Source organism: Calonectris borealis, chromosome W (assembly GCF_964195595.1).
Source record: "Calonectris borealis chromosome W, bCalBor7.hap1.2, whole genome shotgun sequence".
NCBI lineage: Eukaryota > Metazoa > Chordata > Aves > Procellariiformes > Procellariidae > Calonectris > Calonectris borealis.
Window position 1 is genome coordinate 29802124 of NC_134351.1, and position 27498 is coordinate 29829621.

The window sequence follows — 27498 nt, forward strand, 5'->3', positions numbered from 1 at the left end:
AATCCCCACATAAATACCGACAAACAGCAGTATATACAGCCAGTAAGGTGCTACAGACCAAAACTTCAAGAACAGAGCCGACAACTCTGAGAGCAAATAAACCAACATTGTGACCAGCGAATACTAAACTGATATAATGAATGCTTATAACAATTTGTTTTAATCCGCTCGGGTCAGATGTGTCATTATCTCAACCCTTCGAGGCCCATGTTGGGCGCCAAAAAGGACGGTCGTGGTTTAACCTGGCAGGCAGCCAAACACCATACAGACACTCACTCACTCCCCCCTGCCACAGGGGGATGGGGAGAGAATCGGAATGGTGAGAGTGAAAAAAAACTCGTGGGTTGAGATAAAAACAGTTTAATAGAACAGAAAAGGAAGGGGAAAAAAAAAATAATGATAGAATACACAAAATGAGTGATGCACAATGCAATTGCTCACCACCCGCGCTGACCGATAACCAAGTAGCGATTGCTACTTCCTGGGACACGCCTACCATTCATATACTGAGCATGACGTCACATGGTATGGAATACCCCGTTAGCCAGCTGGGCCAGCTGTTCCGGCTATGCTCCCTCCCATGTGCTGAGCATGGGAAGCTAAAAAGTCCTTGACTAGGAGGGTACTTAGCAACAACTGAAAACATCAGTGTGTTATCAACATTCTTCTCATACTAAATCCAAAACACAGCACTAGGAAGAAATTTAACTCTATCCCAGCCAAAACGAGGACACAGGCTTATGTCTGAACTATGCATCTTCACCTCAACTTCAAATCATGGGATACTTACACAAAAATAACTCCATTGACATTAATAGAAAAATTGTTCGAGGTCAGTACTACCTTGGCTTCAGGCCTCTACTTCCTGGTCATAGAATCATAATTTTCCCCAGGTCAAGTTTTGCCCATAAAGGTAATTGGTAAGTGATCTCCCTGTCTTTATCTTCACCCATGAGCTTTTTTAATCTTATTTTCTCCCCCTGTCCTGTTGAGGAGGGGGAGTGAGAGAGCAGCTGGGTGAGCATCTGGTAGCCGGCCAAGGTCAACTTACCACATCTTTATAAAGAAGAATTGAATTTTTCTCCTTCCCAAGAATTAACTTCAGAGTCAACAGTATTCTTCTAGAGGAGAAATTATGCAGTTTAGGAATACAGACTATCTGGTAATGCTTACACAGAAATTCTCTGTTAAATCTTCTAGTAACAATCATAATTCCTTTTCAGCTTTGGAGAGAACTGAGAAATTGGATAAGGGTGCCTTTCTCTCCTGGTTACTCGGCTCCTCTTTCAGCTTGGATTGAAATCCATCTTGGTGGACTTCCTCTCAAGAAACCAAGAGCTGCCTGCCACCTTCAGATCTTACATGATCCAGTGGTCCCTTCAGCAGGAGCAGGCAGCTAATCAGTCTTAGGTGCTGTATGATGTAGCAATGTCTGGAGGCCTGCAAGATGTATAGAGTATATCTGTCGAGAAGCCAAAAGAGGGAGAGCCAAAGACTTTGGTAAGCACTAAACCTTAAGACTGAAGAGACTGATTTAAAGTGGGATCAAGATCCCTTTTAACTGGAGCTCTCCTCCATCATAAAGGTTGATTTATAACAGATTTATAATGAGCCCTACTTCCTTGTCACCTGCTGCTAACACATGATTTCTTTTCCAGATCTCCACAACACAAGCTTGTTTTTTTTCTTTTAATCTTCTTTTCTTGCAGGTAAGCCAGCTGAGAGGCATTCTATGTACCATTTAATCTCTGACTCATTAGGTGACTGGGTTGCCTTAGACCATGGACCTCTCTTCTTCTATTACCAGTATTTAGAAATGAGTAACAAAAAAAGCTTCAACAGGTCTGAATAACCAACCATGGTTTTCAGGGTTTATACAGATCCACTTCCCAAACCTTATTATCAGACCTGGCTATTATTGCTAGAAACATTTTCAACTGAATGAGGGATCTAAGGTTTCTTTGCTGCAAGAGTATTTACTGTCACCTTAACTCACCCCCATGTTACCATGACTTTAAAAGTTATGAAGAAAATTATTTAAGTCAACAAATTTCAACACTGCACAGGCTAAGAGTACGCACAAAGCATGCCATGCATGGCAACTCATTGTGAAAACTCATTCATATTTGAGCCTGTAGGGAGAAGTTATAAATGCCTATTCCCAACACAACTTCAGGATGGTGTAAAAACATTCACAAAGAAAAAACAATGAGATAGACTGAGCAGAAGTAATTTAAACTTTTACCCTTTCTACCGCTGTCAACTCTGATTTAGATGCATGAACATTAATGGAAGAAGGTAGTCACCAATACTACTATTGCCTAGAGGAGCTGTAAGTCAGAGATCCCATGGCATTTAAATTGGAATTAGGAACTCCTTTGCACCAAGGCTCCTACAAGAACTATCATTAGCAAGTGAGAGAAGTTTATGTAAGCATAAAATTACTATAAATAAAATAGCCATTTTATTTGATAAAATACAGAGAGGGGCAAATGACATGTTTGTATGAGTATGCATATGGGAGGGTAGTACAAGCAGCTCTGTCATGATGGAAACAATGTAAAACATTAGGATTCATTTTGGGCGCCTATAGCTATCCACATATGTGGAAGGGGGAAGTGAAAATGACTATTATGACTCTGCACTCTCATGAGAGAGACAGCGCAGGATGCTAGACAGAGTAACCCAAAACAACATAGCATGCCTGATCACAGTCCTGATTATAGCCTTGTCTGTAAGATTTTTAGCAAACATCTGTTGGGATCTGCTTAATAATTGTTTTTACACTGAGGATGCACTGGAATACACATCTGGAATATAATTTAAAACATCACAGGAAACCCATTTTCTCAGCTGAGAAGTCAGTGCATAAAATTTAGTTTACAGAAAATATCATTTCTATAGAAATAGAATAGCTTAGTCCACTGAATATAGGGTTTTGCTTTTTCCTCTAATAAGTGAACAGAAAAACTTGGCAGAAGTCTTCAGTCTAAGCTAAATTGTACAATCACTGGGTTATATTAATGAAGACTAGCTCAAGACTCAGCAGACGACTCTATGCAAACAATGAGGTACATTTTAACATTTCCATAAAGTCATTCTTACTGAGGGGGAACAGTGCACTTTTTCCCACTGACTTCAGCTTCGAAAGTTCCATTTCCTGAATGTCTAGAAGTCAAAGCCAAGCCAGACTAGAGACCAAACTATTTTAAAAATTCATCATTTCCAGTCATCAGCACTCACAGGGTTGTTCCATAACAATGCAGCTCTTCTTCATAGACTTGCATGAAACCATGCTATGGAATAAAAGTTGCTCTGAGCTAATTCAAGCATACCAATCTTTTATTCTCTTTAAGCACTAAAGCATATAATAAAATGTCATCTCTATGTGAATCAAACTATTTTCTATTTTCCCTCTCCTTCATTCAATAGAATTCATAGAAAAGTAGCCCCATATAAGAATGTTGCAGTAAGACCTTCTCCAGTGCAATAAACTGTGGAAAAAAAACCACGTTTGAAAAACAGGGGGAAAAAAATAACATACTGAAAAAAATAATCCACCCATTTATCAAAGCAATGCAATTTTTAATATGCACACACTGGACACTTGTGAAAGAGTAGTTATTTTGTTGTTAAAATATATCATGAGGGGGTCTGCTTGAGTAAATATTTTCAAATTGATTAGAAATGTGTCAAGTATGTGAAAATACAATTATTAAAGAGCAGAAGCTATAGACAAGCTGAAGGCATAGTCCTTTCCAGTATGAGGAAAGCATGCATGGGGAAAAAAAGACCCTAACTCTGAAGTAGGGAGTAAATTTCATACCAGAATCTATTATTTTTATGTCGCAGAATGAAACACGAAGGTTTGGGTCTTCAGTCTATGAGGAAGAGTTGCTGAATGCGCCACTCCCAAATGCAGTCATGGCTTTATCCCTTGTACTGTCATCATTCACCTCAATCTGTCCTATGCCTGTAAGAAGAAATTAGAAATTCCTGCTCAGATAACAAGAAAGCAGGTGCCACAGGAACACCATAAATTAAAGAGAAAAAGAGAGAAAACTCAGATAAGGAGCGTGGAAAGTATCGCCAAACAAGCAATGAAACTGTAATGAGTCAGGTTGAATGAGCAAAAGAGGCAACACTCGTGCTGTACTGCACTGCAGAACTTTCACTTAGATTTTGTCTACAGAAGGAATTATTCTGGAATAGCAGCCTGCCTCCCCATGTGGATGTTCTCACTCTGCACCTGGTGTACTTTATTCTTTACTAGTTTAAATAATCCTAATATTCATATGCAAGTGAATTCAAATACACCAAATTGAAGAAGGACAAAAGTGAGGTTGGCACTCTCAGAGAAAGAAAATGAGATTGTACTTGGCCCATATTAGGCCATAAGAGAAAAATAGTTCCTACAGGTCATGGTAGCAAAAACAGTCACTTACATATCTTAGTTGTCCTGTCATGAAACTTTCTGTGATACTGATGTAGTAGGTACAGTATCTACTATTCCATACTGCTTGCTTCTGTAATTCTAAACAATGAAGACTTGTTGCTTAGAAGTTAGGTAACTAGCAGGTGTTGTGTTTGCAGGTGTGTAGAATTGTAACTAGTCTAAATTGTGTATCCTGGAAGCATTGTTAGGCTCTAGTGAAGAATAACCTTGGAAACTATAAACAAACATGGTCCAAGCATGGCTCAGGGACAAACTGCGACCCTATAAGGTAAAGAGGAAATAAGTTCATGAAGAGTTCACTACCCTGACGACCACCAGAGACCACCCGAGACCCTCAAGGAGACCCTAAAGGCTTTAGTGCGCATGTGTTTAAGATGATGTAATATTATAATTAGTTCTCGGAAATGTAATGAATATGTAAAAGAGAAATTTAAAATATGTATGAGAAGCATGGATATAAACAGAAAGGTGACTAGACCAGGTGTGCTTGATTTGTGGCAAGTCCACCGAGCACCCAGGCCTGAATAAAACAATATCTCTCCTGAGCGTGTGGAATTGGTTACTTGCATGCCAGGCACGAATCCGCTTTTCGGACAACAATACAAGCTCTGTTTAAACATACCAGTTGACAACATTCTCCATTTGCATTTCACATTCTAATGAAAGAAAAAGAAGTAAAAAAAATTTGGGATTAAAGCACATCAGGAGGATATGCCAATATCCAATGACTATATTTGGGTTACTGAACGCTTGAGACCTAGGCCGTTACTCAGTCATGTAGGAGGGGAGATTGAGGCTGGTGGCACATCTCTTGCCTATGGGCAGAGTCACAAAAGTGAGACCCCCAAAAATGGATTATTCTGCTTAAGAATTGCATGGGCTTTTTAACAATAATTGAACACCGAGATATTTTCCTAACCTATCAGTATTCTCTGATTCACAGCAGCCAGTTTGCACATAAAAATAGATGAAGACAGTTGGATAAAGTAGCTGTTGACATAGGTCAAGAACATGGAAAATTATTGCAGATAACATTTCATAAATTGCAGGGGTCGAAAGTTGGATAAAAAGTCAATGAATCGAGCAGCACTAAGTGATGCATTCTTGCTGACTGACAAAGTGCTTCTTCAGCAAGGGTCAATGACAATCCACAGTTAAGGCAGTTGTCATAATTATGCTACACATACTCTGAAAAAAGCAAGATGAAAAAAAGGAAACATGTTAGGAAAGGCTGGAAAGAGAAAGGAAAAGCAGAGGAGGAAAGAAAGCAGCAACAGATGTTTGAAATTACCACTTATGCCCAAACAAACACATCTTATACAACAGCAGGGCAAGCTACAGTACTCTGACCTGTGGAACAAAGCTGAAATTCAATACATATTTTTTCCATCTCTCAGCCACAGAAAAGCCAGTCAGTCCTGCTATGAATTAAGTGGTTTCCATCTACTTTGCTACATACAAGTAATCCGTTAGAGCACTACAGTCATACCTCCACATACATGCACATCTAGAGCTCTATATTTTACCATACCTAAAACACCCTTTGCCTTTCCAGTGCACCCTTCCCATCCCAGGATCTCAGAGAGCCCTTTACAAATATCAACACATCTTAGCCTACAACTCTGTGTGATAGCTGTCCTGGTTTCGGCTGGGATAGAGTTAACTTTCTTCCTAGTAGCTGGGGGGTGCTGTGTTTTGGGTTTGGTATGAGAGGAATGTTGATGGCCCATTGATGTTTTGGTTGTTGCTGAGTGGTGCTTGCACTGGGGACTTTTTGGCCTCCCATGTTCTGCCAGGTGCACTGGAAGCTGGGGGAGTGGAGCATAGCCAGGGCGGTTGACCCAGCTGGCCAATGGGGTATTCCATACCATGTGACATCATGCTCAGTATAAAAACTAGGAGGGGTGGTCTGTGAAGGGGGTCTCTCGCGGCTCGGGATGGGCTGGGCATCGGTCGGCGGGTGGTGAGCAGTTGCATTGTGCATCGCCTGCTTTGTATATTCTATTATTGTTGTTGTTATCATTGTTATTATTACTGTTCTACTTTGTTTTATTTCCATTATTAAACTGTTTTTATCTCAACCCGTGAGTTTTCCTACTTGTGCCCTCCCGATTGTCTCCCCCATCCTACCGGAGGTGGGGGGCAAGCGAGCGGCTGCGTGGTATTTAGTTGCTGGCTAGGGTTAAACCACGACAATAGCAAAATCTTATTCCTGCTTTAGAAATAGGACTTTAGAGGAATAAGTTGGGAACAGAAACAAAAAAAAAGGGCATATCCCAGGTGGAGCTGGTGATACAAAGTCCCTGCCCCAAGGGAGTTTATTAGCAGCTTGAATGGCTCGGGAAGACAGGCATTACAATGAAATTTTGGAGAAGCTCAACTTGTCTACATATGGCCAGGACTCATGTCCAACTGGAAAGGTAGGGGACAATCAAAGTGGCAGAAGACACACAGCTTTTCTCCTTGAGGAATCATTGGCAGGTTTTCTATTCATGGGTGCGACTGCAGCAATTGCTGAGTGAACAAGACAGCAGCCTCTGCCCAACCTCCTCCCTTGCACACTGTACCACAGCAGACCACAGACCAGTTCAAAATTACAGGATGAAAATCACACAGCAGCTTTGTGGCAGAGCTGAAAACAAGTTCCAGGGAGCCTGGATTCCTATCTTGTGGCTTCCAACTGCACCAGCCCCAGGTATCTTAGACAAAGCATGTTTCAAGTAGTTTGGGATTTTTCTCTTCTTCAGACCTGGAGTACCCTAATCAATTCAAATGCTTGTTTCAGTCACTAAGATAACTCAATCTTGGAAAAGTCAGGAAAGATCTTCAATGCAGCTTAAAAGCAACTGTCATGTTTATACAAGGTACTTACTCTATCATTTATGGCACACTTTATCCAACTCGCCTTGTAACAACTCACGATCTACAAGGGAACACGATTAAAAAAAAAACACCCCTATATAACAGATAGGTCTACTTCACAGAATCACAGAATCACAGAATGGTTGAGGTTGGAAGGGATCTCTGGAAGTCACTTTGTCCAACCACCCGCTCAAGCAGGGCCACCTAGAGCAGGTTGCCCAGGACTATGTCCAGACAGCTTTTGAATTATCTCCAAGGAGGGAGGCTCCCCAGCCTCCCTGGGAAACCTGTTCTAGTGCTCAGTCACCCTTACAGTAAAAAAGCATTTCCTTATGTTCAGATGGAACCTCCTGTGTTTCAGTTTGTGCCCATTGCCTCTTGTCCTGTCACTGGGCACCACTGAAAAGAGCCTGGCTCTGTCATCTTTGCACCCTCCCTTCAGGTATTTATATAGAATCATAGAATAGCCCAGGTCGGAAGGGACCTCGAAAGATCACCTGGTCCAACCTCTCGTGGGAAAGGGAGCCTCCCTGGGGAGGTTGTTCCAGTGAATGATTGTTCTTGCTGTAAAAAATGTCTTTCTTATATCGAGAATGCTCCTTGCCCTCAGGATCCTGAACTCCAACATCTCATGGTCACTGCAGCCAAGGCTGCCTTTGACCTTCACATCCCCAACGAGCCCCTTGTTGTTGGTGAGTATGAGGTCCATCATAGTACCTCCCCTCGCTAGCTCCTCTATCACTTGTGTCAGGAAGTTGTCATCGATGCACTCCAGGAACCTCCTGGATTGCTTATGTCCTGCTGTGTTGTCCCTCCAGCAGATATTGGGATGGTTCAAGTCCCCCATGAGGACCAAGACCTGCAAACTTGAGGCTGCTCCTATCTGTCTGTAGAGTGCCTCATCCGCTTGTTCTTCTTGGTCAGGTGGCCTATAGCAGACACCCACTACAATGTCATCTTTAACTGTCCTCTCTTTAATCCTTATACATAAGCTCTCAGTTGGCTCATCATCCATCCCCAGGCAGAGCTCCATGCATTCCAGCTGTTCTCTCACATTAATGGCAACTCCCCCTCCTTGTCTTCCCATCCTGTCCTTCCTAAAGAGCCTGTATCCCTCCATTGCAACACTCCAATCATGGGAGCCATCCCACCACGTCTCCGTGATCCCAACAAGATCCTAGCCCTGCAACTACACACAGATCTCTAACTCCTCATGTTTATTCCCCATACTGCATGCATTAGTATACAGGCACTTTAGAGAGGCACTCCATCATGTTGAGTTCTTGGAGAGAGTTTGGGGGATTTTTCCATGATGGTGCCTTGTATGCACTCCTTTGCTTACATGCAAGTGACAGAGGTGACCCCACTTAATCCCCATTTTGTTGATTTTGCGATCCTTTTCAGTCACATCACCCTAGGCCCTTTGCTCAGCAATCCTGTCTGTCACTCACTCACAGGGCTGCTGGTTACTCTCTCCCTCCCCCATCATTCTTAGTTTAAAGCCCTCCTTATGAGGTTAGCCATCCTGCTGCCAAAAATATCTTTGCCCTGCTTAGTGAGATGGATCCCATCTCCCAAGCAAATGCTGGTCTGCAAACAGGTTCCCATGGTCATAGAAACCAAAACCCTGTCGCCAACACGTTCCGCAGCCAATTATTGACTTGTCCTATTAGTGCCCTTCTCCTCACACCCTTTCCCCTCACCAGCAGGACTGAGGAGAACACCACCTGGGCCACCACGCCCTTGACTACTGCCCCCAGAGCTCTGTAGTCACTTTTGATACTCTCTGGGTTGCCCTTGGCAGTATTATTTGTGCCCACATGGAATAACAGCAGGGGGTAGTATTCAGAGGGTGGGATGAGCTTCAGCAGTCCCTCCACAACATCCTAGATCCTGGCCCCCAGCCAGCAGCAAACCTCTCTAGACAATTGGTCGGGTCAACAGATGCATGCCTCTGTCCCTCGCAGCAGGGAGTCACCCATTACAATGACTCGCCATTTCTTCCTGGTAGTCTTTCATGGTTTAGGGTCAGGTAGACCCAGTCCTTTGTTTGTAGGCACATCTGGCTCCCCTTCAACTTTGAGGGCAGTGAACCTATTTTGCAGCTGTAAGCCCTTAGGTGGGGCAGGAGCCTTCCTCTTGGTGCCAGAAGTCACCAGCTTCCATCCTTCCCCTTCTCCAGAGGTTTTGCTTACCTTGATAGCGGGGGTAGACACTGCCTGCTTCTCTGTTGCAGATGGGGTGTGAGGCTCTTCAAGCTGTTGAGTCTCAGAGAAGATGCTGTCTACCTCCCTTTCATCTTCTCTGATGCTGCACAGCCTGCTCACTTCTTCCCATAACTCCTCCACTTGGTGGCACAGCTCCTCCAAGACAGCACACCTCCTGCAGGACAGAGGCCCATCTCTCCTGGCATCAAAGAGAGGCCCCAGACACTCCCTGCAGCCTGGGACTTGGAGGGCTGCATCTGCCATCTGAAGCTCAGTCTGTGTTGAAGCCTCTGCCCTAGCAGGGACAGCTGCTCCAACATCTGCTGGGGAAACTGCTCTGTGGCATGTTACCACTATGTCTGAGACTGTTACAGTAGCACAGTTTCAACTGAGGCCCCCTTCTTCACACCCTTCTGTGTGAACTGCTGCACAAACTGCTGCGTCTGTTGGCTGCCTCCGTTGTTAGCTGTGCTCTCACAGCATTGCTTACCCAGGAAAGGATGAGCTGTTCTTTTCACAGCTAGTCTCCATTGCAGGAGATGCCTAGATCCAAAACTACTTGGCTTTGTAGCACCCTGATGGTCCCCGTGTTCATTTTGACATTAGAAGCATGCAAAGAATAGTCATTTAGTTATGGCTCTATTTCTCTGCGCTCATAATTCACAACACTCTTCCATGCTATAAATTCAGAAAAAGAAAATAAAGAGCATTATTTCCATGGCTGTCATTTACAGGACTGACTTTCCAATTGAATGTATAAAACTTTACATCTCCAATTAGACCATTTACATGAGGTTACAGCGTGGTTTGGACAGTCTTGCCTAAATTTCTCTTATCTATGTTTATGTCACTTGATAGCAATCTTTATGAGCTATTTTTACTTTGTCTTCTGTTGGGATAAAAGCATTTTAAAATGGCCTACTATAAATATGATTCTTTATATGATTACAGGTTATGAATACTCAGTACCAATAAAACCTTTTTTTTCTCTGACCAAGACAATCTTCATGCATGCAAACATGCATTTTCTGAAGTATACAAACATAAGTTTTGTTTGACATCATCTGGAATGTGCTACAGAAGATGTCTGCTCTAACCAGGGCAGACATTTCAGAAGCTTCAAAAACTATAAGGGTTTTCATAACCTTTCCTATTAGTACTATTATTATATTTATAATCATCTGTCCAGTTCATTTACCTGCTGATAGGAAGGACCAAAAGACAAAACTGAACTCTGGTGGATTACATCACATGTATTATCCAATAGATGACAGCTTCAAAGCTCCTGACTGCACTTCCACTATTTGCCAGGACAGTGGGAAAGTCGAAAGAGATGGTAAATCTCAGTCTCTCACAAAGAAGGTAACAGTATTAAATTATCTAAATGCCTTCTTTAGACCATCAAATCAAAGTGTATCTGGGTCCATAAAATGACTAAACAAATTAACAGAGTATATCTGCACTGACCACTGTTGCAGCTCTCACTGTCAGCTTCCTACATCCAAAGCAAAGGAAGTATGTTGATACAGCAAGGACCCAGGAAAGAGGCACAAAAATGATGAAAAGAAAAAAACAGATCCACAAGTGAGTGGTTCTAGGAGGTATTAGCTGAGGAAATGGAAGATTATGGGTGTTAAGACAGTGTCCAAACATATGGAGGTAAGCAAACTGCTATAAGCAAACTTTGTCTTCAAGTTCACAAAGTTATAGCAACATCAAATGGCTAGAATTTGAAACTAGATAAACTCAGAAAAAACAAAAGGATTTAAATAACAGAACAACTTAAAAACTTCTGAAAACTCTCCATTGCTGGAAATGTTTTAATTAAAATCGGAAGACTTCTAAAACCTATGCTCTGCTTCAAATGGAAATTCATTCCAGAGAGCCATACAACATCTGGTCAAAGATGGTGTATTGGGTTTCCGTGGCAAGGTTTTTGGTAGCGTGGGGGCTGCAGTGGTGGGTTCTATGAGAAGACACCAGAAGCTGCCCCCGTGTCAGGCGGAGCAAAATCCTTCAGCATATATAGTTTTCTGTTGAGCTTCTACTGGAGACAATGAAGGGAAAACATCTACAAAACTGTTTTCTCTGATATGCCCTCAAATTCAAGAAATTTAAGAGGGATATTTTGAATCTTAAATCTAGCCAATTGTGAATGTATCACTGTATAACATCCACTTTCAGAAAAATTTGTTCTCTATATGGGAAAAGTATCTCCTGAAGGGTGTTTTCTTCTCCATCACTCCTAAATAACATTTTTATGTATTTTTTGAGGGCCCTAAACAAATTTCTGTAACAAGACCTAGACTATGGTCATAAATATTGCCACTGTTCCTAACATCTGGTCTACATGTGTACGGAAAAGAAAATATATTATAACAGCAGAACACACAGTATGAAGCAAAAGCCAAAGAGTTCAGTTGGCATGAGCCCCAAATTCACGAAATGCAGAAAGGACAAAAAACACAATTCCTCAGAAGAACAATCACCTGTGTTTTTAAACAGCTCTGAGCTAAAATCCAGCTAATTTTTGAAGTAATAAAGACTTCAAGCCACATGTTGCTTTGCAATATTCAAGTCAAAATAGAATAGAATAGAATAGAACAGAACAGAACAGAACAGAACAGTGCAGTTGGAAGGGACCTACAATGATCATCTAGTCCAACTGCCTGACCATTTCAGGGCTGACCAAAAGCTAAAGCATCTTATTAAGGGCATTGTCCAAATGCCTCTTAAACACTGACAGGCATGGGGCATCAACCACCTCTCTAGGAAGCCTGTTCCAGTGTTTGACCACCCTCTCGGTAAAGAAATGCTTCCTAATATCCAGTCTGAACCTCCCCTGATGCAGCTTTGAACCATTCCCACGCGCCCTGTCACTGGATACCAGGGAGAAGAGATCAGCACCTCCCTCTCCACTTCCCCTCCTCAGGAAGCTGTAGAGAGCAATGAGGTCGCCTCTCAGCCTCCTTCTCTCCAAACTAGACAAACCCAGAGTCCTTAGCCATTCCTCATAGGACATGCCTTCCAGCCCTTTCACCGGCTTTGTTGCCCTCCTCTGGACGCATTCAAGTACCTTCACATCCTTCTTAAATTGTGGGGCCCAGAACTGCATGCAGTACTCAAGGTGAGGCCACACCAACACTAAATACAGCGGGATAATCACCTCTTTTGACCAGCTGGTTATGCTGTGTTTAATGCACCCCACCCCAGGATGCGTTTTGCCCTCTTGGCTGCCAGGGCACGCTGCTGACTCCTATTGAGCCTACTGTCAACCAGCACCCCCAGATCCCTTTCTGCAGGGCTGCTCTCCAGCCACTCCCCTCCCAATCTATACTTTTGTCCAGCATTACTCCGTCCCAGGTGCAGAATCCAGCATTTGTTCTTGCTAAATTTCTTGTCACTGATGATTGCCCAATGCTCCAACCTATCCAGATCGCTCTGCAATGCATCTTGTCCCTCAAGGGAGTCAACAGCACCTCCCAGTTTAGTATCATCAGCAAACTTGCTAAGGGTGCATTCAACTCCTGCATCCAGATCATTGATAAAAATATTGAACAGAACTGGCCCTAGAATTGAACCCTGAGGAACACTGCTGGTGACTGGTCACCAGCCAGATGTAGCCCCGTTCACTACAACCCTTTGAGCCCTGCCCTTCAGCCAGTTCTTCACCCAGCGCACCGCGTACCTGCTCATCTCACAGTTGGACAACTTGTCCAGAAGGATGCTGTGAGGGACAGCATCAAAAGTCTTAGTAAAATCCAGAAAACCTACATCCACCCCTTCCCTTCATCCACTAGGCGGGTGACCTTATCATAGAAGGATATCAAATTGGTTAAACAGGACTTTCCCTTTGTGAACCCATGTTCACTGTGCCTGATGATTGCATTGTCCTTTAAATGCTTTTCAATAGCACCCAGTATGATCTTCTCCATAATTTTCCCAGGAACTGAGGTTACACTAGCAGGTCTGTAGTTTCCTGGGTCTTCCCTCACGCCCTTCTTGTAAATTGGAATAACGTTGGCTAGCTTCCAGTCAGCGGGGACCTCCCCAGGCTCCCAAGGCCTTTGGTAGATGATCGAGAGGGGTCCTGTTGTAACATCCGCTAGCTTCTTCAGTACTCTGGGGTGAATCCCATCAGGCACCATGGACTTATGAACATTCAGCTGATACAGCTGGTCCCTTACAATTTCAGTGTCCACAAATGGAAAGTCACTGTTCCCACACTCGTGGTCCTCCAACTCAGTGGACTGGGCAGCCCAAGGTCTTTCAGTATTATTGAAGACTGAGGCAAAAAAAGCATTCAATGCCTCCGCTTTTTCTTCATCCCTATTAGTCAGGTGATTAATCATAACATTATGATAGGATTAAGCCTTTCACCTTTAGGTTACTGTCACACAAGGTTCAGCTTTGAGCTGGTTTTGTATCATGTACAGACCAAACACTCTTTCATGTGCGGGAAAGGAACACCAACTTTTTAGGTTGCTATTCCCCAAAACGATTAGACAGAACAGGATGTTTTACCCTACTCTCAGGGAGAAACCTCTAGGTCTAGGTACGTTGTGAACTGCAATCTAGTTCATACTGGATCACAATTGAAAATAAGTCTGATGCTGTCATGCATCCTCAGCATGTTTAAATTATTCTTGATTCTTGCTCAAGCAACACAGACTTCTCAGGGATTTTTGCTGATGCAGGGTCTGGTTTAAGCTAGGACTAATATACCCCTGTAAGTACAGATTTCAATCACCATTAAACAAACAAAATACCAACCATCCTGTACAGACTTTACAACAACATAAGAACTGTTAGAACAGCACTAATTATAACAGGATCTAATGCAGTTGGGTGCCAGTGAACAGCAACTTTGTATCTCAAGAAGCCCTATAACATGATCTAACTGTAGGACTATGTCCTGGTTTCGGCTGGGATAGAGTTAAATTTCTTCCTAGTGCTGTGTTTTGGATTTAGTAGGAGAAGAATGTTGATAATACACTGATGTTTTCAGTTGTTGCTAAGTACCCTGCTAGTCAAGGACTTTTCAGAGGCTGGGAAGGAGTATAGCCAGGACAGCTGGCCCAGCTGGCCAATGGGGTATTCCATACCATGTGACATCATGCTCAGTATATAAATAAGAGGCGTGGTCCAGGAAGTAGCGATCGCTACTTGGTTATCGGTCAGCGGGTGGTGAGCAATTGCATTGTGCATCACTCATTTTGTATATTTTATTATTATTATTATTATTATCCCTTCTTTTATTGTTCTATTAAACTGTCTTTATCTCAATCCACAAATTTTACTTTTTTTTTTCCGATTCTCCCCCCCATCCCACTGTGGCGGGGGGGAGTGAGCAAGCGGCTGTCTGGTGTTTGGCTGCCTGCCGGGTTAAACCACAACAGACTATTTGCCCATGTTTATATCAAACTGTGTTTAATACTCCAGAGGCAGGTACTAAAGTGAAATGTTGCTATGTCCTCTCATACATTGTGAATCGGTTCATATTCTAATTCACCCAGCAACAGGCTCCTTAAAAATACCAAATCTGATTCTTGATCTTGACTGAGCTAAAGAAGGAAGGATGGCTTGTGTAAAGGATTTCTGAGACAATTAAATAAAGGGTCCACAGTGGTAAACATATCATTACTTAATAACTAACTTAAATTCCCCAGTCAAACTCTGAACATGGAAAACAAAGTGGCAGTTCCTATTATTCTTTTACCAAGTGCTATTGATTCTTTGTTCTCCAAGTGCTAATACAGATTATGTCTACCCAGGCAGACATCAGTAGTTCACCTAATCCCAAGGTTTAATGGTTCTGTTATTCTATTTGGCTAACAAAATCTTTTTGTTCACTAATGAGGTTTAACAACTTAACACTTAGCATTGCCAATACGAAACATAAGCTTTCCCATAATAGCATTCTCATCAGAATTCCTCTAAGCTTGAAGTCCAAGATGCTGCTTTTAAAAACCCAGGGTTTTAGTACTGTAATGAAATTCTTCATTCCTGCTGTATTTTGTGCCTCCTACACAAAATATAAATTGGCTGAAGTTTTATTTTCTCCTTAACTCAACCTCATACTCCAATCTTAGCACATTTAAATTCAGAAATAAATGGAAAACACACCTTAATGACCATCTTCTTAGCATGAAAAATTCATGGCCATGCAATGTGCCTTTTTTAAGATTAAACATTTTGTTTTTAAAAGGTCCAACTAATACAACACAATTGAATTTAAGCCTACTTTAATAATCATGAAACGTCATATACGCTGAGGACAAACCAGACATTAGCCTACAAATACTGGTGTTCATATTTTGACATGTCTGCAGCCAAACAAGAATTCCCAAGCCCAGATTCAGTAGAGCAATCACAAAGTCAATCACAAACACTTTTGCCAGATCAAGGTGTTAGACTGTCAGCTTCTCTTTGAGTACAGAATCATTAACAGGGTGGAGTGTCTCGCACAACCCTCAGTAGAGTTTCTCATTATTAAAGTGATATTTAACAATGGTTCCACAATGTGATTCCTGTACCAGCACTAGCACAGAATGTTGCATATGGGACAAGACCCAAATGGTATAACATAGAAGGCACTGAGAAACTAATTATGTCTCTGATTTTCTGCTGTGCTCTGCCTTAGAATCTCTCACGATTTTGGCCACAGTAATTTGGGCTGGCTGCCAGAGATGCAGAAGGGGTATCTGGAAGCTGGGTGTAACAGGTATGTTTAAGGTTGTATGTACATGTGAACTTGTGCATTTGCATGTAAATCACCTCACAACCTCTGTGCATGTGGGAAACAGCATGGAATGAGACAGATGTGAACACTTTCCTTTTTCCTTTTGCAGTGTCATCTATTCTGAGTACAGCACTTGGTGTTTGAATGGTGGGTGTCAGCATTCATGGGAACAGAGAATTGTGCCCTAACCATTTTCATACTAATCCCTGAAACATGCTGCTCATTAGAGCTTCTGGGGCTCTTACAGAACTTAGCAGCCCAGCCCTATTGACACAGGGGTGAAAATGCTCTGTATGCATTTCCCTCATCCTGTCCCTTCCTCAGGAGGAACTTCAGTCCTAAATATGGCTTTCCAGACTGCAGAAGCATACATGTATCCTTTAGTATTCCTCTATGATGCTTAACTTGTAGGAAATGGTACATGTGGAGCATTCAAACTGTCTTTTGCTGATAACTTAGACTTCTCTTAAATTCTTGCCAAGTTTTAGGACAGCACAAATCCTTCACAGACCACAATAATAATCCAAGGTCTAAAAAAAGACTGACTATTTTAACCAGTGGAAACCACTAGGGGTTTGAGGGTTTTGTTGTGGGGGAGTGGGTTGCTTGAACAGCATAAAAATGCTAAAGAAGATATGCTTTAAACTTCCTTTCTAAAAGAGAACCACAAGAAAACCAATTCTACGGTTAGGGGTGAAGCTACTAACCACAGAAGTTAAAGGTTTAAAACAAAAGTGTCTTGGATACAGCTACATGACAATATTATACCCAACTATAAATCAGTAATTAAATTATGTTGCCAGTTACCTATTACATAATATATACTCTGAAGGTCTGATACCATTTTTCATACAGAGGGAAGTCTCTTAAAATTAAGGTCAGAAGAAACTGCCAAAAAGACCACAGAAAAGAGTATTCTTATTTTAATCCCTCACACATTCTAAGTCCAGAAAAAAGACCAGGAAAAAAAAAAGAGAAACCTTTGAGAGAAGGGATTAAGGAATTTTAGTAGTTGAATGATTAATAGTAGTTAGAAGATTGAATCAGTAGGTAGGGGCTTGATACTTTGTTCCTCACAAGGCCGGCTCAATCTGATAAGGCCGACTTAGCTATGGTGTAAATTAACTGAGGCGCCTCACAAGGACAGTTCCTGATGAAGACTAAAAACTTGTCTCAAGAAGCCAGCTAAAACTGACCCTGCGGTATGGACAAAAGTAAAAAGACAACTGAGCCTGCGCAAGAACAAAAGGTTACTAGCGGTGACGAAGAGGAACTATCAGCCTTCATCCCCACGACCCCCGACGACCACCACTAGGAGGCAATGCGCAAGCGCAGATAGGAGGGGTCTATGGAAATGACTTCTTGGAACTCATTTTAATACAAAGCGGGGACAGGTCATGCATATGTATAGGCGTATTACAAAACTCTATGAATATGCAATATTTTACTGTATATATTTATGGTGAGTGCCGCGTTGAGGCGCGCACGATTTTGGTGGGACTACCCCCCCGTGCCGCCCAGCGCTGAATAAACATACCTACTTCACAATCTCATAGATTGTGGAGTCCAGTTTCCGCAAGTCACCTTCATCTGAACATTGATATCATCCTATATTACTCATTTTCATTCCCAAAGCTGGTTGATTTACAGAAGAAGATAACAGCCATTAATGTTACATAGGTGATTTTGTAGGGAAGCATAGCATAGTGATTAGTACAAAATTCCTATACTACAGCTCCTCCATGAATAATGTCAGACCTTATGTTCCAACAACAGCACATAATTAATAGCATGGTATTGTCTTCATTTTAATGGGAAGCAGAACCTTAGCAAAAAAGGGTCAGTTCTTGTAATGCTATATCCCATTCAGGTGAATGTCTCCTGGTATGATATTTCGTATAAAAATGTAAAGGCTTTTGCCTCAGACACGTAGGTGGATTTTCTTACCTTTGGTTCCATTGAAATGAAGCTGTGGGTACCTCTACTTGAGAGAACTGACCTTTTAATCGTTTTACTATGGTAGAAGTGGTAGTAATCCTTCAGTGTTCCAATCTGTAAGGGGAGAAAAGAAAAACAGAGAGGGAGATATAATTAATGGAAAGTAGTTTCATGGTTTTCATTTTTAAAGTTCTATAAATTATGCAATTTCCTACTGTGCTGAAATGTTACTTGAACCAAGTGATCATTTTTCAAAAGAAGGACATATGATATGAAATGGATGGAGTGTCCTTGAGGCAGTAACTGCATAACCAAAGATTATATTTGAGCTGCTTAGACTGTCCGTATCTACCTTTTTAATGTTTAAATTATATTCAGTATTTTAAGCAATTCTATATCAATCTATATCCAAGCTGTCTTCAAATGGAACATATAATAATCATCAAATGGCTATATGGTTATTAAAAAGCATTCCACCTAGTTTGCATAAGGAAATATACTGTAAAATGCACTAGATTCAGTTATTGATATAAAATTTATAAAAAAGACATCCACAGCATCAGACTATGCACCAGGAATAGGCTTCTCTTTCTGCAGAAGGTGGGCAAGAAAAAAGCAGAAGAAAGAAAGATGGAAATGGTAACTTCATAAGGTAACTAGAAGTACAAAAACAATTCATGCAAAATTGCAAATACAAAACAGTACAATAAAAATACTTATTCATTCCATCAGTACACAGTAGCAATGTAAATATTAAACTACAACAGCCTTCACAATTTTAAGAAGAAATTTCCCCTTCCAGAGTCATTAATATCTAAATATTCATAACTTGAAATTTTACTTTCACATACCTACAAGCAAACATTCAGCTTCCTTGTCTTTAGAGCAAAGTCTCCCCAAGACATTTGGAATTTGTCCTATCACACTGTAAATCTTGTAAGACACTTAATAATTTAGTTAAAGGTTTCTTAATGATGAGTAAAAAAGAGACAATGGAGCTTACTGTTATTTCAAGTTGAAACTCAAAGTGACTTCAGAAAACAGGTTTGGTTTTGAAAATAAATCTGAATGAAATCACCAAAGAGGATGGAGCAACACTGAAAAGCTCTAATCTTAAAGATCCTATATTCTGAATTTATATCTATAAGAATACACATGTAGGAAACTAGAGTGTTCAACATTAAAGGTTCAAAGAGAATTGGAAATAAGCCACTGAGGAACTCAGAAAATCTGCTTTTAAAATATTAGAACACAAAAATCTTGAGAAAATATCAGAGTAGACTGAGAACAAATATTGATAGAAAATTATTGTTCTCAAGGAGCACTTGAATATTTTATCTTAAAGTTTAAAATGTAAACAGCACTGGGGAATGAGGGAGAACTTTTTGGAAAAAAAGTCCACAATTTAAATGAATACTTCTAAAGGGGAAACTGCACCAGGGTTTACGATATTATTCTCAGTCTGAACAGTTAAATGGGTCCATCAATATCCAATTTTCAGAAAGAATGACTTATGTTTACTTTAAGTCAAATATGGAAGCATTCAGTTAAACCAAGTCAGTTTATCATAAATTAAATAGGAATTGGTTTGACTAAGCCTAAATAGAGCATATTAATACTACAATAGCAATTCCCATGATGCCTTCTGTTTCAGAGGTGATTCAAGCTGAAATGGTGCATTTCTGTCCCATGGAGGAGCCTGGTCTCAGTCTCCATGTGCATATCTGCGAATAAACCCTCCTTAAATCTCCAGGGGAAAGTCTTCTCACAGACATCTCAGAGCTGCAGGATCCTCGGCATCCCGAGATCATTCACACGCAGTTCTCTGTGGGCCGAAATCTATCACCACAGCAGGTACCAAAGTAAACACTGTTTCTTTGTCCATGGATGAGCGTACTCTACTGGTGACGTAGTGTGAGTCAGAATAACATGCAGTTTCCATGATGATTTTAGCCAGTCCAAAAGGTAATTAAGGACATTATTGTACACAGTTGTGTTGTTATATCACTTGTGACTGCATTAATTTGTTTATTCTGATAGCTTAACAACCTGCAGCACAACGAATGTCCCTAAGTATCAGGCCAATGTTTTGTGGTTTTTGAATTATTATTATTTATATCAACCACTGAAATTTGGCTCCAGGGTTAGCACCAGTACAGGTGACAGCATGCTGCCCCAAGACAAAGGGACATCAGTCACTTCCTAGATGTGTCCTTAACACACGAGTAGCCTCAGAGAGTGCTGAAGTGCTAACCACTGTCAAATGATGCTATTCTTGCTTCTTAAATCCTCAGAAACTAGTAATGTGCATATTAACCATACCAAAATACTGTACAGAGGTTAGGCTTTTATGAACCTTGCTATCTTTAGTGTGAATTAGAGACATACTACTGTGTGTGTACATGTGTGTGTATACATAAACACATACATTATTTAAAAATCAGAACTCAAGCAGGTAACTGTATTTTACCACTGCACAGAACTGCACAGATAGAAACATGTCATATTTCAGGGAAAATAAACAAACATCTGTCCTGTTTTGTGCTGCATAGATCTCAATATCGCACAGTTCTCTTTGTTTTGTCTTGCACTAGTTTGGGGCCTTCTTTTTTTAAGGAAAAAACGTAGCTTACCTCTTTAAGAGCATCCAAAACAGCAGAGTTAGAGGGTGGCCTAATTGCACTCCTCGAGGTCCTACAGTTTAGCAGCACTAGCCGCCCACAAAAGACACTGGAGGGGATAGGAGACAGTCCTATGTTTATTTTACTGACTAGGCTTGTGCACACATGCAGGGATGTGCATGTTCTACTTTCCAATCAAAGGGGAAAAGCCTGAGGCTTTGTAATGCTTAATGGCTGTACTCCCTCTGAGACCTTGTCCTCAGGAGACAGAATTAAGTGTGGTAACTGTAATGCCATGTCTTCCAGGCACAGTTAATTTTCAAATAATAATAATAATTAATAATAATAATTAATAAAAATGGTGAGATCTACTGCTTTAGTTCATAATTGTAAGTGAAATAAAAGGATCCCAAATATTTTAAATGGAATTTAATTCATATTCCCTAACTATCAGTGCCTCTTGCAGTAAGGTAACACCAGTGTTATTAAAAATTATATTGCCCTTTTTCCCTTAATGGGAATTTACTTAGACCTTCCAAATCTTTGGACCACTTGGCAAATAGTTAAACCATGGAAATATAGCACAATAAAACTTATTATTATGAATGTTCTTGTTAAATTGTTTTTTATACTTTTAACTACCTAGTCTTAGAGGCACTATCAGAGGGAAAGGAATACAAAGACAGAAACACCAGACTGTAGATCTAACCACCTTAGAGACTGATGACAATTTAGCTGTTTTATCCTTGGGAAATCTTTATAATCTTCTTTTTGACCTGGAAGACCTGTTTTATTTAAAAAGAGATTGAGCAACATTCCTGAGGAATTGCCTGGGCAAAAGCAAGGAGAATGGGTCGAAGGGGGGTGGATTACTCTTTGGAGGTAATATCTTCATCACTGAAAACTTTAAATAGATACAAACATACATTTAAATAGTACCATATTATGCTTATTCAAGAATAAAAATAACTCCTGGGAACAATAATCCTACAACACTGCAGTGGAATCCCAGAAAACCCAAATATCCACATATATACATTAATTTTACATTTAGTAGGTATTATTTTCTTTTTAAAGTTGAGAAAATCAATTAATTTAAAATATATTAACTATGAAAAAAGAGCCAAACTTTCTAGGCTTAGTCTTTGGAATACATTTCTTCCATATGCAGTTTTATATTCTAAGGCAGTATTAAGATAATTTAGGATATAATGACTGAAAGAATTCATCTACCTTCACGTGTGAGTGTCTTCATAAACTCTGTAAGGAAATATAAATGCTAAAGTTGCCAATGAAATACACCTTAAATATCCATATATGATCACCAAACTGACCTACATGACTAGACTCTGATGCTACGACTGAAATGTTCATGTAACAGAACATAAGCAGGGAAGTTGTTCACACCAATGGAAGCAGCTTGAGATATGCCTTCCCAACAGTTTCTAACCTAATCAATCAACTAAACCACGTTTGGTTTTTTTTTTGGGGCTGATATCCTACACTACCCTGCATGAGTTAAAATAGGTTCTTGGATTACTACAGGCAGATGGCATTAAAAAAAACCACAGAAACTACCAGAACTGCTGAACACTGTGGTCTTGTCTTGATCTGCAGCAGCAAGATAATATCACTCTGCCTAGCCTAAAGGAGAGAAATAATGATATTCAGTCTCTGTGTTACAGAGGCTCTAAATCAGTACATTAAAGGAATATCTACTGGGTGGGGGAAAAGTGCACTTTTAATGTGCTCAAACTTAGTTAAATAAAAGAATCTGAAACAGCAGCAGAACCAAGGCAATGTGGGTATGAATATGGATTATCACCTCAGACTCAACCGAGACTATTCTGAAAGTCTGAATTCAAACTATGTTCAAATGTCCAAGTAACCCAGTTTTCAATTCCATTTTAAGCCCAGTTAGCTCACATAAATTAGGTGGACCAAGTTGTACAAACATCTCTCTGTGTGCTTGAGGTAGGCATAACCAAAGTTGCCAATTCATATCTGCGCTCCTCTCACGTTCCCTTCTTTTCAGGTTTGTCCACAAGTATTGCCAGTCGCCGTTTCTGAATATTGACACTCTTGAACAAGTTGGACTTGACCTCAAATGCACCCCGCTTGTACCAATCCTTATACTTTCCTGAAACATTTTTTCTGAGTCTCATAGATGGAAATTCCAGATTAAATGAGATGCTAATTGCCATCAACTCAGTAAAAAAAAGCTATACTGTACTCAAGAGTTCTTGCTCAGTTCCTTAAATCCTTCGTATGGAAGACAAGAGTTCAGCCAGGAAAACAAGATACCCGTCTGAACCACCTGCTTATGAAACACAAACAAAAAACCAATCTAGGCAGATAAATTAAACCACCTAGCTATTACAACAAAAACATCACAATTTCAATATAAATAAATCAGGTTGTCTCTCTTCACATTCTAGGTACGAATATGCTGATACTTTACCTTTGAAATTCCCTCTCCTTCTGTTTAAATGGGGAAAAAAATGTCACCTTACTGAATTAATATAATCCACTCCTGACTTCTTTTGCATTTTTTGGCAATTTTCCTCTGCGTTTCAGCTATTTACACAGATAAATTCTGCCTGTGGACTTACCTTGACATCAAATTAGTTGATGTCAAAAATTAATAACAAAGCCATTAAACCAAAGTAGCTCTGAATTGTGTTCTTTCAGATAAGAATGTTATTACTGTTGCTTACATACTGCTGCATTTTACTTTTAAAAAAAATAAAGTAGCACATTAAGTCTTTTAGTGGAAAACTCAAAATAAACTCTCTAGTCTTTTAACTTTTCATGTGCCTTTGTCAGTAGGATAAAAAAGTAACAATACTCTAAGGTCAATTTTAAGTCTTGATATCATTCTAATTCACTATCAAGGCTGAGATTTTTTCAAAGTAATTTTGTAAATTTTAATGAGAATTTACATTTACTGTAGCTAAATTAAGTGACCATGCAGGTTAAAAAGAACATAAAAAGAACATTTTAATTTGCAGTAGAAATTCTTTATATGAGTTTGTATATTCCATTTTGGATTACCTCTATAACAATTCCTTTTTCTAATAGCTTTTCTTTTCAAGGGTTTCTATTCTGTTCCAAAATACAATCTAAATATATTTGGACCTTCAATTCTAAACTATAATTAAAATTTAATTTAAATTAGAATCTAAATTTAAATGTAGAATTCTAAATTCCTAGTTAGAAACAGTCCAAAATATTTTTACAATTCCAGTATTCTACTCCTCTAAATAGAGAAATATTCTATTCTATATATATTATAAAATATACTTACCAATATAAATCAAAATAATTTGCCTCCAGACAATAAGGTGGACTAATAATTGATTAATTACTTTTACAAAGCTCAGGATGCATTCAACAAAACTTCCTAGATCATATCTTCTGCATACATGTATTGTATGCACTTGTATTTTGAAACATATTGTCAAATTAAATTGAGCTTTTTGGGATTCCAGTACTTTAATGCTCTCTTTGCAACCTCATTTAACACATGAAATTACATGAAAAAAGAACAACTATCTTTGCAAGAATGGGAAAGCATTAAGTCCTAAAAGAGGTCACAGGTCTTGGGAAATAGTATGAATTTATAAAATAAGTTCAGATATTAAAAAGATATAAATTAGAACTGCATCAATAGCTTTATTCTAATATGTGTTTAATCACATTAAGAATTATTATTTTACTCTGCCCTATTAAAATGGATGGCAGAAGAATGTGGCTTGACAAGGTTCTGAAAGTGTTATTTAAAACATACAAACAGTATAAAGGTTAGTTAAGAAATAGGTTTTATGTTTTAAAAAACTACAACAAGAAAAGTTTCACAGTGTACTGGTTTTAGCTGGGATAGAGTTAAATTTCTTCATAGTACCTTCTATGGGGCTATGTTTTGGATTTGTGCTGAAAACAGTGTTAATAACTGTCCTGGTTTAATCTGGCAGGCAGCCAAATACCACACAGCCGCTCACTCACTCCCCCAGGACAATAACACACCGATGTTTTTTTTTAGCTATTGCTGAACAGTGCTTACAAAGCATCCAGGTGTCAAGGCCTTTTCTGCTTCTCACACTGCCCCACCAGCAAGTAGGCTGGGGGTGCAAAGAAGTTGAGACGGGACACAGCTGGGACAGCTGACCCCAACTAACCAAAGGGATATTCCAGACCATATGACATCATGCTCAGCATATAAAGCAGGGGGAAGAAGAACAAAGGGGGGGCCATTCGGAGTTATGGCGTTTTGTCTTCCCAAGTCACCATTACACATGATGGAGCCCTGCTTTCCTGCAGACGGCTGAACACCTGCCTGCCAATGGGAAGTAGTGAATGAATTCCTAATTTTGCTTTGCTTGCACACCCACTCTCCTGGTTTCAGCTGGGTGGAAACACAGCCCTACCATTTGCCATGGACTGATCCACACCACACTGGAACAGAGTGAGGCTCCGGACCACCTGCAATACATTGATGACATCATTGTATGGGGCAACACAGCAGAAGAATTTTTTCGAGAAAGGGAAAAGAATAGTCCAAATCCTTCTGACGGCCGGTTTTGCCATAAATCAAAGTAAGGTCAAGGGACCTGCACAGGAGATCCAGTTTTTAGAAATAAAATGGCAAGATGGACGTCGTCAGATCCCAATGGATGTGATCAGCAAAATAACAGCCATGTCCCCACCCACTAGCAAAAAGGAAACACAAGCTTTCTTAGGCATTGTGGGCTTTTGGAGAATGCATATTCCAGATTAGAGTCAGATTGTAAGCCCTCTCTATCAAGTGACCAGGAAGAAGAACGACTTCAGATGGGGCCCTGAGCAACAACAAGCTTTTGAACAAATTAAACAGGACATAGTTCAGGCAGTAGCCCTTGGGCCAGTCCGGGCAGGACAAGATGTGAAGAATGTGCTCTACACCGCAGCCGGGGAGAATGGCCCTACCTGGAGCCTCTGGCAGAAAGCACCAGGGGAGACTCGAGGTCGACCCCTGGGGTTTTGGAGTCGGGGATACAGAGGGTCTGAAGCCCACCATACTCCAACTGAGAAGGAGAAATTGGCAGCATATGAAGGGGTTCAAGCTGCTTCGGAAGTGGTTGGTACTGAAGCACAGCTCCTCCTGGTACCCCGACTGCCGGTGCTGGGCTGGATGTTCAAAGGGAGGGTCCCCTCTACACACCATGCAACCGATGCTACGTGGAGTAAGTGGGTCGCACTGATCACACAACGGGCCCGAATAGGAAACCCCAGTCGCCCAGGAATCTTGGAAGTGATCACAAACTGGCCAGAAGGCAAAGATTTTGGAATATCCCCAGAGGAGGAGGTGATGCGTACTGAAGAGGCCCCACTGTATAACAAACTACCAGAAAATGAGAAGCAATATGCCCTGTTCACTGATGAGTCTTGTTCTCTTGTGGGAAAGCATCGGAGGTGGAAGGCTGCTGTATGGAGTTCTGTATACCAAGTCGCAGAAACTGCTGAAGGAGAAGGTGAATCGAGCCAGTTTGCAGAGGTGAAAGCCATCCAGCTGGCCTTGGATATTGCTGAACGAGAAAAATGGCCAGTACTTTATCTCTATACTGACTCATGGATGGTGGCAAATGCCCTGTGGGGGTGGTTGCAGCAATGGAAGCAGAACAACTGGCAGCGCAGAGGTAAACCCATCTGGGCTGCCGCACTGTGGCAAGATATTGCTGCCCAGGTAGTGAACCTGACTGTAAAAGTACATCACGTAGATGCTCACGTACCCAAGAGTCAGGCCACTGAAGAACATCAAAACAACCAGCAGGTGGACCAGGCTGCTAAGATTCAAGTGGCTCAGGTGGATCTGGAATGGCAACATAAGGGTGAATTATTTATAGCTTAGTGGGCCCATGACACCTCAGGCCATCAAGGAAGAGATGCAACATATAGATGGGCTCGTGATCGAGGGGTGGACTTGACCATGGATGCTATTGCACAGGTTATCCATGAATGTGAAACATGCGCTGCAATCAAGCAAGCCAAGCGAGTAAAGCCTCTTTGGTATGGGGGACGATGGTTGAAATATAAATATGGGGAGGCTTGGCAGATTGATTATATCACGCTCCCACAAACCTGCCACGGCAAGCGCTATGTGCTCACCATGGTGGAAGCAACCACCGGATGGCTGGAAACATATCCCGTGCCCCATGCCACCGCCCGGAACACCATCCTGGGCCTTGAAAAGCAAGTCCTGTGGCGACATGGCACCCCAGAAAGAATTGAGTCAGACAATGGGACTCATTTCCGAAACACCCTCATAGACACCTGGGCCAAAGAGCATGGCATTGAGTGGGTATATCACATCCCCTACCATGCACCAGCCTCTGGGAAAATCGAACGATACAATGGGCTGCTAAAGACTACGCTGAGAGCAATGGGTGGTGGGACATTCAAGCATTGGGACACACATTTAGCAAAAGCCACCTGGTTAGTCAACACCAGGGGATCTGTTAATCGAGCTGGCCCTGCCCAATCCAAACCCTTACGTACTGTAGATGGAGATAAAGTCCCTGTCGTGCATATGAGAAATATGCTGGGGAAGACAGTCTGGGTTACTCCTGCCTCTGGCAAGGGAAAACCCATTCGTGGGATTGCTTTTGCTCAAGGACCTGGGTGTACTTGGTGGGT

The 27498-nt window shown here is 41.0% G+C and overlaps 1 protein-coding gene across 1 annotated transcript in view; it reads right to left on the reverse strand.

Annotated features, from left to right (window-relative positions):
- LOC142075098 (proprotein convertase subtilisin/kexin type 5-like) overlaps positions 1-27498 on the reverse strand; it is a 307009-nt gene that overhangs the window by 259484 nt on the left and 20027 nt on the right. Inside the window, exon 2 of the mRNA XM_075136116.1 lies at positions 18215-18319. Coding sequence (XP_074992217.1) covers positions 18215-18319 — 105 coding nt within the window. The remainder of the gene's footprint in view (positions 1-18214; positions 18320-27498) is intronic.